The 15,142-nt window shown below is 31.6% G+C and overlaps 2 protein-coding genes across 2 annotated transcripts in view; both read right to left on the bottom strand.

Annotated features, from left to right (window-relative positions):
* The window catches only part of LOC143075304 (mutS protein homolog 4-like), a 77,111-nt gene that overhangs the window by 43,452 nt on the left and 18,517 nt on the right, over window positions 1-15,142 (bottom strand). The gene's annotated exons all lie outside the window — the stretch shown is intronic.
* On the bottom strand, window positions 778-14,704 carry LOC143075302 (uncharacterized). The gene is made up of 4 exons (XM_076250676.1): window positions 13,943-14,704; window positions 4,624-5,061; window positions 3,877-4,098; window positions 778-3,190 (listed from the first exon to the last, which is right to left on the bottom strand). The coding sequence occupies exons 1-4, from the start codon at window positions 14,015-14,017 to the stop codon at window positions 2,948-2,950; spliced, it is 978 nt and encodes a 325-aa protein (XP_076106791.1). The 5' UTR covers window positions 14,018-14,704; the 3' UTR covers window positions 778-2,947.

The raw sequence follows: 15,142 nt of genomic DNA on the forward strand, positions 1-15,142 counted from the left end.
TATCAGTTCTTCTATTACTGACCTCATCGCAAACTTATACCTCTGTACTAAGTTACTTTCTAATATCAGTTTTCCATTAAGCGACCTGAACACTAAATAATAGTTCTGTACTAAGCAAAAGTTGCACAGTAAATATACCATGACTGAGGGGGCCAGGCCATATCCAAGTAATCTTCATGGAGGTTTAATGCAACAAGAATTTAATTGCATACCAAGTGTCATTGGCCTGTAACTTGTTATTCAACATTTACTAGGTCTGAATACAAACTAATAACTTTGCTGATGCTGCTGTTACTAGCAATAGCAAAAGCATGTCTTGATTTTTGACTTGTCTGAAATAAACAGCATACTGGTGTCTTGCTTTTGTTTGTGTCAAGTTTGAAAAAAGATATGAATGAATCATATTTTTCTGTTGATATGCATATCTATATAGAGTGTCTTTATTATATACGAGTCAAAAATTATGCTGTGTTGTTTCAGAGGATTTGCAAGAACAAGAATTGGAGACATTATACATTACAACACTTGTATGAGATAATTAACTTTATTACAATATGGTTTTAAAATATAGGGGTTCATATGATTTCATTTTTTATTTTGTTTTGAAGTATGTTTATTTGGTTTATTCAGCATATCAGTTCATATATAGAGTTGATATCATTTGATGTGTGTAGTGTTGGTGGAAATTTCAAGTAGCACTTTTACTGTCAATTTTAGGTTTGATATAGATTTCAAGAATGCCTGATATTCTTATATGAAACAAATATAAAAACTAAAGATATTGAAACATTTATTGTATTTAAATAAACCAATCAGTATCAATTACAAGATTTGTAAGAACTCAAAAGTGAATATTTTTAAGGATTTCATGAATCAAAGTTATTATTGTAGTTTCATTTACAATACATGCATTGATATGTTATATTTGCTTCTAACAGTTTGTTTAAACATCAAGTAAGTGTATATGATTTGGTATAGAAACCATATTATTCATTTACAGAGTCATCAGAGACGGAACATTTTTAAATGATAATATTTCATATTTTCCATCAGCTATTGCAGCTGGTCTCTTTATGTTTTGATTAAAGACTTTGCAATATAATAATGAATACTTCACAACATGTCTATCATGTTTTGTCAAGAGATTTGCTGTAAATATGAATGCTGGAGAGAGAAGTTGAAGTTTTCTTTTTTTATTTAGCCTTCTGATATTAATGGTTGTATGTTTTTCTATTTTTGATTGTAATATCACTAGAAAGTTGTGTTGGCTGTGGTTATACTTGGTAGACAGAGCACAAATATTCCTGGGTTTAAGCTATCAACATAAGAACGTTATAATAATCGATTTAAAACATTTCTGGTCTTTTCAATTTAGCACTGAGTATATAATCAGAAGTTAACTTTGAATCATTTATTGTAGACTAAGAGATAAACTGAAGATGAATAGTTATAGTTCTTTTGCTCCATTGCATTATTTAAGTTCAGTTGAGACATGAGTTTAGAGAATTGCACCAATAAATATACATTATGTACAAAAGCACCTTAATACTATTATTTTATACTATTGCACCATCATTATATACATTTCAACATCAACAAGTTATATTATATCATTAATAAAATTTCAAAACATAAAATACATTTAAAATAATGTATCAAAAGATCACATTAATTGGATGGAATGTTGTTAAAAGTGTAGCACCATAATACAACTATGCTATTATATGTAAAGTAACTGGTTTATAAGTTAGGATAAGGGTATAAATCACTTATCTTTTTAACAAGTTATGACTGATTAAACAACTCAACAAGTAATCATGCACCATTTACAAAACTTCATACTGTATAATAAAAGTCATAATAAATAATATAATAAAAAGAGATCACATGAAAAAATGGAAGATTCACTACTAAACATGGTAAAAAATAATTTATATAATGAGATCATATAACATGGACGGGAGCTTTGCATGCTTTATTGTATTTATTATAAATATTATCATACGTAGATGAAATTTATCAAATTTTGTAATGAATATGCCCTTCATAGATATGAACCATTAATTTTAAGAAGATGCATCCATTTCAATTCACTGAATGATACTTAAATATATACATTGCATAAGCTATCACATTATGTACATCAAAAATTTGTTGTATAACTTTTTGTTTACTTTTGTGAACGAGACAAATGTCATGGAGTGTTCTCATTCAAATTGATATGAAACTATATCATGGTGAAAATGATGATTTGCATTTTGAAATATCATATCAAAAAATTGTGAATACATGAGTAGAATTGACATATATATATATATATATAAAACTTAAGTTCCTGAGTATGAATGTAAACAATTCATGTGATAATTCAGGCTTTTGATTTGAGGTAGCATTTTCATATCTTCATACATAACAATGTCTTTTTGAACATTATGAATGCACATCATATCTTTATAACATATATATATTTGGCAACACATGGATATAGATTGTATATCAAAACTTAACAATTGGCACGTAATTATTAACATCTGCTTTCAACAAACTAGACAACAATTCATATAATTTACATCAGAGAATATTTAACCAACAATCTGAAGATTATGTGCACTTAATATTTATAAACTTTGTAAGCACTCAAATTGACATAAAAAATTAATTTGATTGAGAAGAAATAATTAAGCAACAAATTGTGATGTGATAAAAATTTCTATAATGTAAAAAAGCAAATTTTCAAAAAGGTATTGTCTTTATTTATAATGATAAATTTGTCTTTATAGTAATTTGTGATACATATGATAATTGAAAATAAATCTAGGTTAATGTTGATTTAAAGTTTAGCAACATTTTAATACAGTAATTTGGCAATAAAATTCATTTTGTTTGGAATTTCAAGTCTGTCTAAAAATTTATAGTCATTTATAATCTGATGTTATTTTCATTCAAGTTATATGTCAATGGATACAGATGAAACTGTATTGTTTGTTGATACAACTATGTGTGCAGTGAAAGGAATCATTCCTTCAATAACAGCTTCTATTTCTTCATCTTCTGCAACTATATCTTGTAGAGCTGCAATAGGGCATTTGTAATCTGAGAAAATATCTCCTTCATGTTTGCAGACCAGAAAGAAAGTGTCATCCTCTTTGTAGAAACCATCTACGGTTACACTGTGCTGTTCTGATACAAACTACAAAATAAATTATTTAAATTAGATATTCATTTTATATCTTATGCATCTTTTGCTTGGCAAGTTATTTTATTAGACTTTTAATTTCACATGTTTCTACAGATGTAGTCAACATAAGATATGTTGTAATTTCAAACGTATTGGTGTGTATGTATATATTATGACTTGGAAGAGGGACGCATGTAAACATGTGTTTCAGGTAATACAGCACATCAATATTAATTTCAAAATCTTTATCACTAGAATCTTTGTATCTCTGGCGACCTGTACTGTGCATGTTAATCAATTGTTCAAAGAAAGGAAATATATATGAATTATAGTATTTTTCATCATACATCCCAGTATTTTATTTTAACTTTTTGGAACTTTAGTTATTAGCAAATAATATGGTATGAAGTCCAGTTACTTCTTAACCGATATTTCAACGCATGTCTATAATGGTATTTGAGTTTGGTTGAATTATTGATTTATCATCTATTTGTAATGTTAAGAATGTTGTTTTGATTATGCAATATCAGTCCTTTTAAAATATATAAACAATGCATATTTTATCTTGCAATAATATTGGACTAAGTTTTTTTTGTGATCTACGTATGGTCCAAAGATACATGCAAGTGGGGCATACAGGTACTGTACAGACATTTTTGTTTAAGTTTTGATTGCATTTTAAATTATTGAACATTTACCTCAAGAGTGCTTTGTGGTATTGTCTGAAGGCTTATTTCTCCTTTGTGCAAATTTAGTTTAAGAAATGTCACTTTGACTGTTTTTCCCACTTCTATTGTGTTTTCAGCCAATTGCCTCCACAAACTGATCTTTACTTCAGCTGTGGAGTCTTTCACATATATCTGCCGAAGTTTGATTGTCTCCTGCGTCCTCTGTGTTACTCTCTCTACTATGGCATCAACCTATATAAATTGATCATTGATTACATTATGTTTGGAAAATGACAATCAGATTTATTAATATGCAGACGACAATGCCAACGTGATAGCAATGTACGACGAAATTTTTTTCAAATTTTGCAGTCGTATTAAAATGTATTTTTTCTTTGCATTATTTTACCATTTTTTATGCAGATATGTTGTATTATCTTCTATTTTTCTCTCTTTTTATGTGATTTAACAAATATGGCAGTTCATTGAATCCTGTGTTTTGACTTGGAAGTTTATCGATTATCACTTTATAGTATAACTAATAGTTTATATAAATTAGATTTCTTATATATATATACATGTATATGGGAGTGCTGATGTTGTATGCTTATTTTTTATCCAACTACTGCAAGTCTGACATTTGTCTCTTTCATTGTGTGAGAGTAGCTGTACACTGAGGTATTCTTAGGTTCATTTTTATATAGATATATGCTTTTTTATTTTCTATGTTACATGTATTAACAAATAATATTATCATATGTTACATGACATACTTACTCTCATTACTTTGCCTTTTATAGAGACAAATTGATCTGGAGTGGTCTTTTTTGCTAATTCAATAGGCACTACTGCTGGAGGTGCTGGTGGTTTAGCCAATTCAATAGCCAGAGTTTTGTATTCCTCTGCTACATCTCCAACTCCACCAGTGACGGATACCTTGGTTGCTGAAGTAATGATTATCATTTGATCTCTATAGATATAGTTCCTAATCATTAGTGTTGAGTTTGGTTTGATGGTGTTCAACTTGGCCATATCAAAACACTGGCCCTTGATAGCACCAGTCTGGTCAGCAAAGCCTATTGTGGTGTTAGATTTTGTTTGGCCATCTCTTATGTAGGTGTTGGTGGCTCCTACATGTACAGTCTGGACTTTTATAGGAACCCTATATGGGGAATTTGATGATTGTTCCTTTAGTTTGGCAATTGTGAACATTTTCTGGAAAAGAAAAATTGATTTGTTAGCAAAAACAATGAACTATTATATGCAATAAGATAATTATCAAGTAACATGACAGTAAAACATAAGAAGACAAGTCAATTTTGAATATAGCAATAAGGAAATGCATGAATGATGTCTTATATTTATCATCTACTTTTCATACACCCTTGACTATATATAGGGATATATAATTTGGATAAATTATGGTAACTTACCAAAATATACAGCCTGATTTAAATCAGACAGGAACAGTTTCAGAACTGGCCATATTTTGGCCAGTTATACCAAGACAATTTTGTATATTGGATCTAGTATTATGTTACTTATAATACCACTTAGGAATTATATACAAAAGAAGTTTTTTTTTATTTATCGTTGCATCCTTGTGTTTCATTATCTTTAATCTTTTTCATAAACAATCTTTTCATCAGTATCTATCGAGCAATTTCACAACAAGTAATGCACACTGGATCAATAATTACAAATTCTTGTCAGCAATGTTTATTTGTTGATGTTTCAAGGAACAAATCAGATAGGTTTTTGTTTTCTAATAATTGATTAAATGCAAGGAATTTTGTTATATTATTGGAACTTTATTAATTACCAATGAACTATTTGCAATGTATTATCGTTTTGTGTCAATTAAATAATTGAATTTGTATTATTTAAGATAATTTTGAAGTACATGTAAAAAGTTCTGATTTGATTGGGAACTGGAGATGAGATTGTATAGGATATAACAACTATTCATAAACTTTTTGAGTGATCCTTAGATGAGAAATGTTCCTAATAATTCAAGAATAGAAAATAATGTAAACAATTACATTTAACAACTTAGAAATAACAGTGTTTTAATTGCTTGATGACTTCAAAAATTTGAGTACATTATGATTACATGTATATCATCAGCGAGCATGTGTTTTTGTCAACTTTGAATTCAATGAAGTAAATCAAACATTACACTTGGGAACACATTATTACATTGGTAAACATATGAAAATTGGTTTATGATCTGAATAATAACATTCCAAAACACCTGACTTAGCATTGTTATCAATGAAGTTCACAAAGATTAAATCCAATGCAGTATTGTAATCTGTAGTGACTTCTTCAATGAGCTGATTGAATCCATAGGTTTTCATTAAATTTATCAGGGAGCAGTTATTTTGAATGTGAACATTGAAGTCTCCCATTAGAATTGTTTTCTCTTCAATTAAGGAAGAAACAGACTGCATCATAATACTGAAGTTGTTCAGAGTTGAAACTTTTGGAGGACAGTACAAGAATATTACTCGCACTCTTGTATTTTGTTTAACAATTACAGCAGATGTGATTTCAATGCCTCCAGGTCTTCCTTTATAAGTACTTGATAATTGATGCTTTGAATAAATAACACTGCCATGATGGGGTCTAATCAAGGAGTTACTAACAGAATCATGTCTGTATAGTGTGGCAAAACCTGTTATAGCAACACAAGAATCAGCCTCTTCTTGTTTTAACCGAGATTCAGTTATGCCAATTAAGTCACAGGAACTCAAGTAACTCTCCTCTTTTACATCTTTGATATGTAAGTGCAAAGATCGTACATTATGGCAAAGTATGTTTAACCAAGTCTGTGGATCTGGAAGTTCAATTACAGAGTTTAACACCTTGGTTGTTGAACGCATTCTGTCCATTTCAACTGTTACATCAATGCTAACAGAAATCTTATCTTCTGAGAGATGCAGTATATGCAATCCTTCAAGACTTCGAACTCGGCTAAATGCTACATAGTGCATGTGATCATTTTTCCTCCTTCCCAAATGGGCGACTAAATTGTTTACAGTTGATCCTTGTGATTTATGAATGGTTTTGGCAGCAGCCAAGCGTATAGGAAACTGACGACGAAGTATTTGATATGACTGATTGTTGTTTATAAGGAATTTCCTTGTAACTTCAAATATAGGTGTCCATGTTTTGTCAATTTGGTCATTTCTCAAGTATTGAAACTGACGTCTCTGGTCTTTTCCTATGCCTATGTCATCAAACAACACCCATATAATACTACATCTATTTGAATTTACAATTCTATAGTCCAATAACATAACCTTTCCTGCAGCTCCATTGGTTAAACCATCTTCAATATTTATATTCAAATTAATTTCAATCTGCAGGCCTTCAGCAATTTTCAAGTTTTTGTACAAACCCATTGTTTTACTAGGATCATTTGGTACTCTCTTCAGAGCATCATCATGTAATGTTTCTGATAAGTCACCTGTCACTGAATCTATACATTCAATTGTGTCACTTTTTGAACTAGTTTGTGAGAAAACATACTCATTGAATGTGTCAACTTCTGCGCAAGTAGTAAATAGATGTGGCATAGAAGATATACTACCAGTTTCTGTTTCAACTAATCTAGATTTTAGAGTATCTATATCTGAATGTGTATGGTGACCTTCTCTTAACCTGTTAAGTAATTCAGCAAACTCAAGATCTCCTTTTTGGCGCATTATTGTTTTCAATTCATACAAACTAAAGTTATCTTGCCATAAATTTGCTGCCAAATCTCCATATTCTGTTGCAGTGTTGTGAAATATCCAACTGTCCATCACTGGTTTCAACTGATACAAGTCACCAACAGCAATTATACTAACTCCACCGAACTGTCGATTGTATCCCATTATTTCCTGAAGCCTACCATTAATGAAATTAAACATCTTACAACCTACCATAGATATTTCATCAATTATAACCACTTTAAGATTTTTATATTTCAATCTGTAGGTATTGAGCTGTTCCATAGCTAAAGGTTTGTATGAAAACCCTCTGCTGACAGGTATACAAAAGGTTGAATGTATAGTATTACCACCAATGTTATGAGCAGCTTTGCCTGTTGGAGCACATAGAAGAACTTTAACATCATCTGGATTAGAACCTGGAGCCATGTTCAAAATTCTTAGAAGGCCCTGATAAATTGCTCTTATCAAAACTGATTTTCCAACACCTGCACCACCTGACAAAAAGTTGTACACCGGTTCATCTTTGGTTTTAAACCAATGCAAAACATGGTAGAAGTACCTTTTTTGTTCATCGTTTAAATTTCTTACTAATTCCCTATAGTCATTTTCGGGCATTTTCATCAAACAGTCATCATCACCTATTTGTTTTCTTGTTATACCTATATCAAGGCCGACATCATATTGTTCAGGTCTCCCAGGATCAAAACAGCCATACTTTTCTGATAAAGTTAAACCTTCAGATCTATCATTTTCTTCTGCATGCAAATTTTCAGGCATAAACTCTGTATTCATATTGTCATCAAAATTATTCTGATCTCCATTATAACTTTCAACCTGCTCAATCAAGCCTCGGTTTCTCTCATATAGTTTTTTCTGTTTTTCAATACATACTGAATTCTGAGCATACAATTGTTTGAGTAAACTGTACGAATCAGGGATGTCTCTCTCTTCATTTACCCATGGATGGAATAACATTATCAATTCACGGTAATAGTTCTCAGTGTTATGATCTTTATTGAATCTAACATACTTCAGTATTTTTTGAGTCTTGCGTTTTTTCAGTATTCCACCATCTGACATACAGATCTCCTTCTCAGGGCAACTTTGCATGTGATCAAACGAATCTATCAAGACTAAAGGTTCTTCCTCCTGTGGATCTTCTACATTTTCATGTTGGGGGTCATCTTCCAAACAGTCATTGTCATCTACCTCTGGTAATTCTGACAATGCATTCAGTTTATCAGATTTGCATGGCTTGTTCTTTTTAGGATAAGATACATCATACCAGGAGGCAAAATCTGCCAGGCATAACTTTAGCAGTTCCTTTGGTCGTCGCTGGTATCTTTTAACAACATTGTCTGCTTCAACATTTGTTGAGGTACTAGACATTTCTTCAAGTTTAGCAAGAGATTTCAACAGAGTTATACGCTCGCTAGGAGGACCAGTGTTAAGAAATAAAAAACTACGGGATGATCTTCGCATGGGCAATTGTAAAACAAAGTAAGCTGCTTCCTGGGCACTAACTTCAACATGTGTTAAGAACTGATTTGAAATATGACGCATTTGGTGTTTCAAGTCCATATTGTTTTCTTTAGCTTCTTGGGAAGCCCTGTACATTAAATTGGACATCCCTCTTTGACCTTTACTGATGTATGAGACTATGTATGAAGCACAAGAATATGGATCAAGTACAAACTGTACATCTATATTGGCTTGCCAGCATTTCAACATAATTGAATTGTAGGAATTTATTCTTATTTCTGAAGGGTTCCTTTTCAGAAATAATTTAGCTCTTTTCAAAGAAGACCTTACTGCATTACAATATTCCTCATTAGTCAATTTCAACTCATCCAAGAACTCTTCGAAAGATATTTCACTGCCATATTTCATCTCATCAAGTTTATCTAATATTTTATTACAATTCTTTTTACATGTGGATATGAATTTAACGTCAGTTTCTGAATCTATAGGTTGCAAAAGAGTGGTCTTGCTCATAGGAGGAATTGGAAAATTGAATCGACAAACAGAATTACCTTTCTTTCTACATGTACGTGCATGTCGATGGGTTTGATAATTGATTAATTCAGTCATTGTCTCATCTTTTGCACAAGTAACATGCTTGTCTACAAATGATGTTATTTCTTCAGATGTTGCTTTTCCTAACTCAGGTCCATCAACAACCCAAACTACCATATGAATATGAGGTGAGCCCCTTTGCTGAAATTCAACCCGGTAAAAATAATCCTGTATCTTCCCAATTGGTTCTAAAGGACTCATCATTACACTGTGTAGGAATTTTTGTACTCTATAATCAAAATACCTAACACAAGTTACCGGATCTGAATTAATTAGATGGCACTTATCTTGCCAGGACATTTCATCAATATCTGATGTTGAATATTCTTTTTTGTTTACTAACTTTCCCAGGGTTATCAACAAATTTTTCCATTTAGTTTCTGCTGCTGAGAGTGAAACAAAGAAATGTGGAATCCCTAGTTGTCTTATCATACCAAACAAATCCTTCTTAGCAACTTCCCAGTAAGCAGTTGAACCTCTTATTTGTCTTAGGATTTGATAGCCTTCATTATGTTTAATTAAATTATCAACAGCTCCAGGAGCTAGTACGTCATGAACAGTTATTTTCTTTCCCTGCAATTTGCATTTTCTGATGGCTAATTGAATTCGGTCTTGTATATATTTAATCTGTAGCTTTTTCATTTTGAAGAAAATATTTGGGATGGACATAGCAACTCTTCTATCTACATTACGCAGCTCCCACTTACTTATTGTACTGTAATGTAAAGGCACAAGCCTCAAATTGTTTGGCATTCGAGTTTCACCACAGTATATTGATGGAAAGGCTAAGAATTCACTGTTATAATCTTGGAATATGCCAAGGGGAGTATTTCCTTCACCAGGTGCAATATTCAAAACTTGTTTATATTGCCTAAATCCTATCGGATTGAGCATAGTGTCTAAATTGCCACTTGGTTGATTTTCATGATTCTGCTCTTCATCCCAACTATCGCAATCATCATTTGACAAATTATGTATACCAGTATCTGCCTCTGGAGGCATTTCACATGTTTCATTAGAACGACTTTCTAAGGACCAGTTTGAATCAATATGTATACCTTCAGATTTAAACAAATTCTTACTAGTTAGCAACTTAACTGCATCGATCACCCTATTAGGTCTGATCATTTCTTGAGCAACACTATGTTTGAATGATATCTTGCGTTTCAATTTTACAAACACTGTTTCATCATTATCTAAAGTGCGTGGTAATACTCTAACAGTTTTGTTAATATCTGCAGGTACATTAACAACATTACCTTTCATGCATAGCTGACCTCCCCTTGGTTGTTGACGTATTGACATGAATGGGATTCTTGGGGATATAAGTCTTTGCTCTAAGTTTGTCAAGCCAAGCAGTTCATTTGGTATAGGAGGAAATTTCATATTGTTACCAACAGAACATTCAGGTATTTTTCCAGACACCAAGTGTCGTTTACATGTGAGACATACCCATTCAATATTGTTTACTGATTTTATACCAGATTTGCACTTTTCAAGCAATTTAAAGCTACTTTTGACAGTACTCATGCGTACTACACCTTCTTTAAACCATGTTTGACTACAGGAGCTACAAACATACAAAGGACCCTCTAGTACTGACAAACTGAATTTTTTAACAATATCGTTTGTTAAAGCTTCCTCATCAAGCTTGCTTCGCTTTTGTGGAATAGAATGAGAGCTTGGTATGCGTTTTCTTTTTTTATCTAGTACATCTGAATGACAGGTAACTTGAACTGTTTGTTGTTCATTTGAACATTCTTTTTCAGATAATCTGACTTGGTTTCGGGCAAGAACATTGAAGCTGAAAACACAAAAGTTTTTACCACGTGCATTAAGAGGGGTTTTAACCTCAACTCTAATCATTTCGTATACAATCTGTTCTAAATTTTGGCTGCTCAAAGAGCAGGCAAGATCACGTATGAAGCTGCACAGTGCAGATAAGTTTTCATATTTTGAAATATGGCAAGCTCCGTCTGGTATTGGAAGACCATTTCTGCAACGACTGTGGGGGTCAAACAAGTAATATTCATTATTTCTTTTTCTAACTGATATTGCTGAGTCACAGAAAATAAGTATTGCACTATATTTGGAATTACTAGAACTTAGGATAAGGTTGAAAGCAAATTCCAGAGCCATAGAAAAATTATTTTCATAAAAAATTGTTTTTGTCAATGTACCTCCATACGATACTTCTTTCATCAATACATATTTTTGTCCCAAGAAACTGAAGTGTTTAGGAATGTCGTTATACAACAAAAAGTCATGTGTTACACCACAATGTTGACGAACATATTTGTACATTTCATCCCCTATGTGCATTATTATTTTCAATTTTTCTTGTGTCCACAAGTGTAGAGGTTTTGTTTCAGACAATGCCGAGAACACTACACAATTAGCCATACATTGTCTTCCCCGTGATTCATTCCCAAAAACCTGATCACCTTGATGGTAATTGCCATATAAGAACAACATCTTCATTTAAATGGAGTTCAACTGCTTAAGTTAATATGCCTTTTAATGCCTGTAACCTTCTCTTGAAGCAAAACGAATGCACATTGTATTACTAAGAATTGTAAAATTGAAATTGTTTTCCAAGATTTATTCAATTTTTATCAAACAATCAATCAAAGTTCTTGTCTAAGCATTCTACTTGATTAAATAATTCTAGGATTAATATTTTGCCAACTTTGAATGATTTTTGTAAGAATTATCAAAATATTGAAATTGATTTCTAAGATTCATTTCTAGAAGTGTTGAGTTCTTGTATTACCACTAGTATTCAATCCAAGTTCAATGTTAAAAGTATTCACCTTGATTATATATTATTCTAGATACATGTACAACACATGTCATTCATGTCTGATTATTGTAAGAATCATCAAAATATTAAAATTGATTCCTGAGATTCATTTCTAGAAGTGTTGAGTTCTTGTATTATCACTAGTATTCAATCCAAGTTCAATGTTAAAAGTATTCACCTAGATTATATATTATTCTAGATACATGTACAACACATGTCATTCATGTCTGATTATTGTAAGAATTATCAAAATATTAAAATTGATTCCTGAGATTCATTTCTAGAAGTGTTGAGTTCTTGTATTATTACTAGTATTCATTCCAAGTTCAATGTTATAAGTATTCACCTTGATTATATATTATTCTAGATACATGTACAACAAGTGTCATTCATGCCTGGCCAACATATATAATATCTAAGAAACAAATAGAGACACTTGTGAAGACATTTCAAAAATTTTATAACAACATAGTTTCATTCCAGATAGGACCTACATGTTAATCAACCATGTCAAAATTCATACAAAAAGGAAACTGAACTTGATTTATTTTTTTATTATAAAAATGTCGAACCATTCAATGCGAGTTTATAGTGTATTTTCCTAACACCGACTGAATTGCAGGACATGAATACACTCATAGCATAAATGGATGTAATAATCTTAATCTGAACAGAGCAGTACATATTCAAACCTATCAAAAAAGTTCACAATTGCAAAAAGGAAAACTCACTGAATCCAACAGTTAATAAACATGTTTATTTCCAATCAAGAGAAAATAAAAACAAAACCCAAAATATTCTTCAATGAAACTGACAGGCAATAATGTATCTTTTAAATGTCTTCTTTTACGAGACTGTTTCAACACACAAAAAAAACAATATATTCTTAAATATTGAGAGACAAATTATGAGTCTGCTTTTACGAGACTGGGACCCCAACAAAGCTTGTGCGCATGCGTAGATATAAAATATCAGCTGGCGACAAACTAAGCTGGAACTTATATATATAGCAATTCAGCTATCACAATACTAAAATATTCATTGACATGATAGGTAAAGAAATTCAGAGATTTTTTTTTATATATAATCAATTGGATGAGAGGCAATAATCATTAATAATTTTGACCTAAATAATCATACTAAAAAATACCTGTTTGCGCATGCGTAGATCGAATATTTACGTAAACGAGTGTTGGGTCGCTTTTAAAGGCCGATAGTTATTTGAACTTCACAATAAAACGAGTGATGACACAGCTTTGTAATAGATATCGAATATTAATATTTTAGAAACATTGCAAGTAAAGATTAAGTAGCCAAAACAACGATGAAGTAACAGCTGTTCAATATTTACAAAATGGCGGACGGGGTCAATTTACTAATAAAGACTTTGCAAAGGCCACCTCGTATATATTTCTCCCTGAAATGAACAAATATGAAGTTTAACCTACTAAATTGACAAAAGTCTAACCATTAGATATTTATTAAATAATATACTTACGATATATCTTGTTTTTCTTTCTTTCTCAGCAGTCTTTGTCTTGCAGGTTTCAGCAGCTGGGTTATCTGTATACATACGCACCGCGTGGGTATAGCCGTATTACTTTTTTTCGAATTTAAATAACTCGATAATCAAGAAAAAAAGCATTCGTTTTCCATTAAAATACCAAGATTACTAAAATGATTAAAATTTAAATGAACTTTGAGTTGATCTGACGAGAGAAAATTACATTGTTCATGGACTATTTTGAGAAGCGACATGTTCAAATATGTGATTCGTCAACACGATTATCAATCGGCAAACTTCGGGTGACTCCGCCTCTACGGAGAGATCGACCGAGTTGTAACGAATAAGAATACAACGTCCTCTATGTCATAACATACAATCGGAACTACTCGGCCTTTCATATTGCAAAAGGAAATAAGTTAATGTATTGCATCGCGAGTTACGATTGTCATAACGTACTGCGAAGTGTGGAATTCCCAACTTGACGTCACATGAGATATTTTTAATTATACTGATTTTCCGGATTGTAAAATAAACATAAATAAAAATAGTGAGAGCTCGAAATACTACAATTTTGCAAGCATCAGAAATGAAATCAGTTTAAAGACAGTCTGTTAATTTGTTTATCTAGTTAAAAGCAAATGAGTGTGAAATGTTGAGGGGGTTTCCTAAAAAGTTGCACAGAATGCATGACGTGAGGGAGTGATACAATGGCCAATCCCATTGGGATTAAGACGGCTTGAAGCCGTCTTTTCCCAAAAATGGATCATACAATTTTCTGTCAATATCAAAAGATTTACAAAATACAATATTGGATACATTTACTAGTACCATGACAATACTTTAAATCTTCCAAGGAAAAAATAAGGGATCTATTCTCATCCACTTTTAGCTAAATTTATCAAGAGCAAAACATTTATTATTTTAATATTTCATTGAGGTAAATACTGTTGTGCAAACTGACTCAAACAAGTCACACTATGTTCTGACTTCAAAGAGTCAGTCAAAACTAAACTTCTTTCAACCTTTAAGTCTAGTACTGTCATATTGATTTAAAAATGTATGAGAAAGCCAGATATAGGACAGAGAAAATATTAAAGGTCCCCTAAAGTCACAATGAGGACTATAAAAAAAATATTTGGTATATTCAATATTTATATGCATTTTCTTTTAAACAGGTCAAATCATGTTTTG

This window comes from Mytilus galloprovincialis, chromosome 5 (genome assembly GCF_965363235.1).
Source record: "Mytilus galloprovincialis chromosome 5, xbMytGall1.hap1.1, whole genome shotgun sequence".
Classification (NCBI taxonomy): Eukaryota; Metazoa; Mollusca; class Bivalvia; order Mytilida; family Mytilidae; genus Mytilus; species Mytilus galloprovincialis.

What these genes read in the sequence shown, in the direction of transcription:
- LOC143075302 (XM_076250676.1), bottom strand. Translation starts at nt 14,017, where the DNA reads ATGTATACAGATAACCCAGCTGCTGAAACCTGCAAGACAAAGACTGCT. An exon ending in TAAAAGGCAAAGTAATGAGA is followed by an intron (nt 4,099 to 4,623) that starts GTAAGTATGTCA and finishes CAATTTATATAG; the next exon opens with GTTGATGCCATAGTAGAGAG. An exon ending in TACCACAAAGCACTCTTGAG is followed by an intron (nt 3,191 to 3,876) that starts GTAAATGTTCAA and finishes TTTATTTTGTAG; the next exon opens with TTTGTATCAGAACAGCACAG.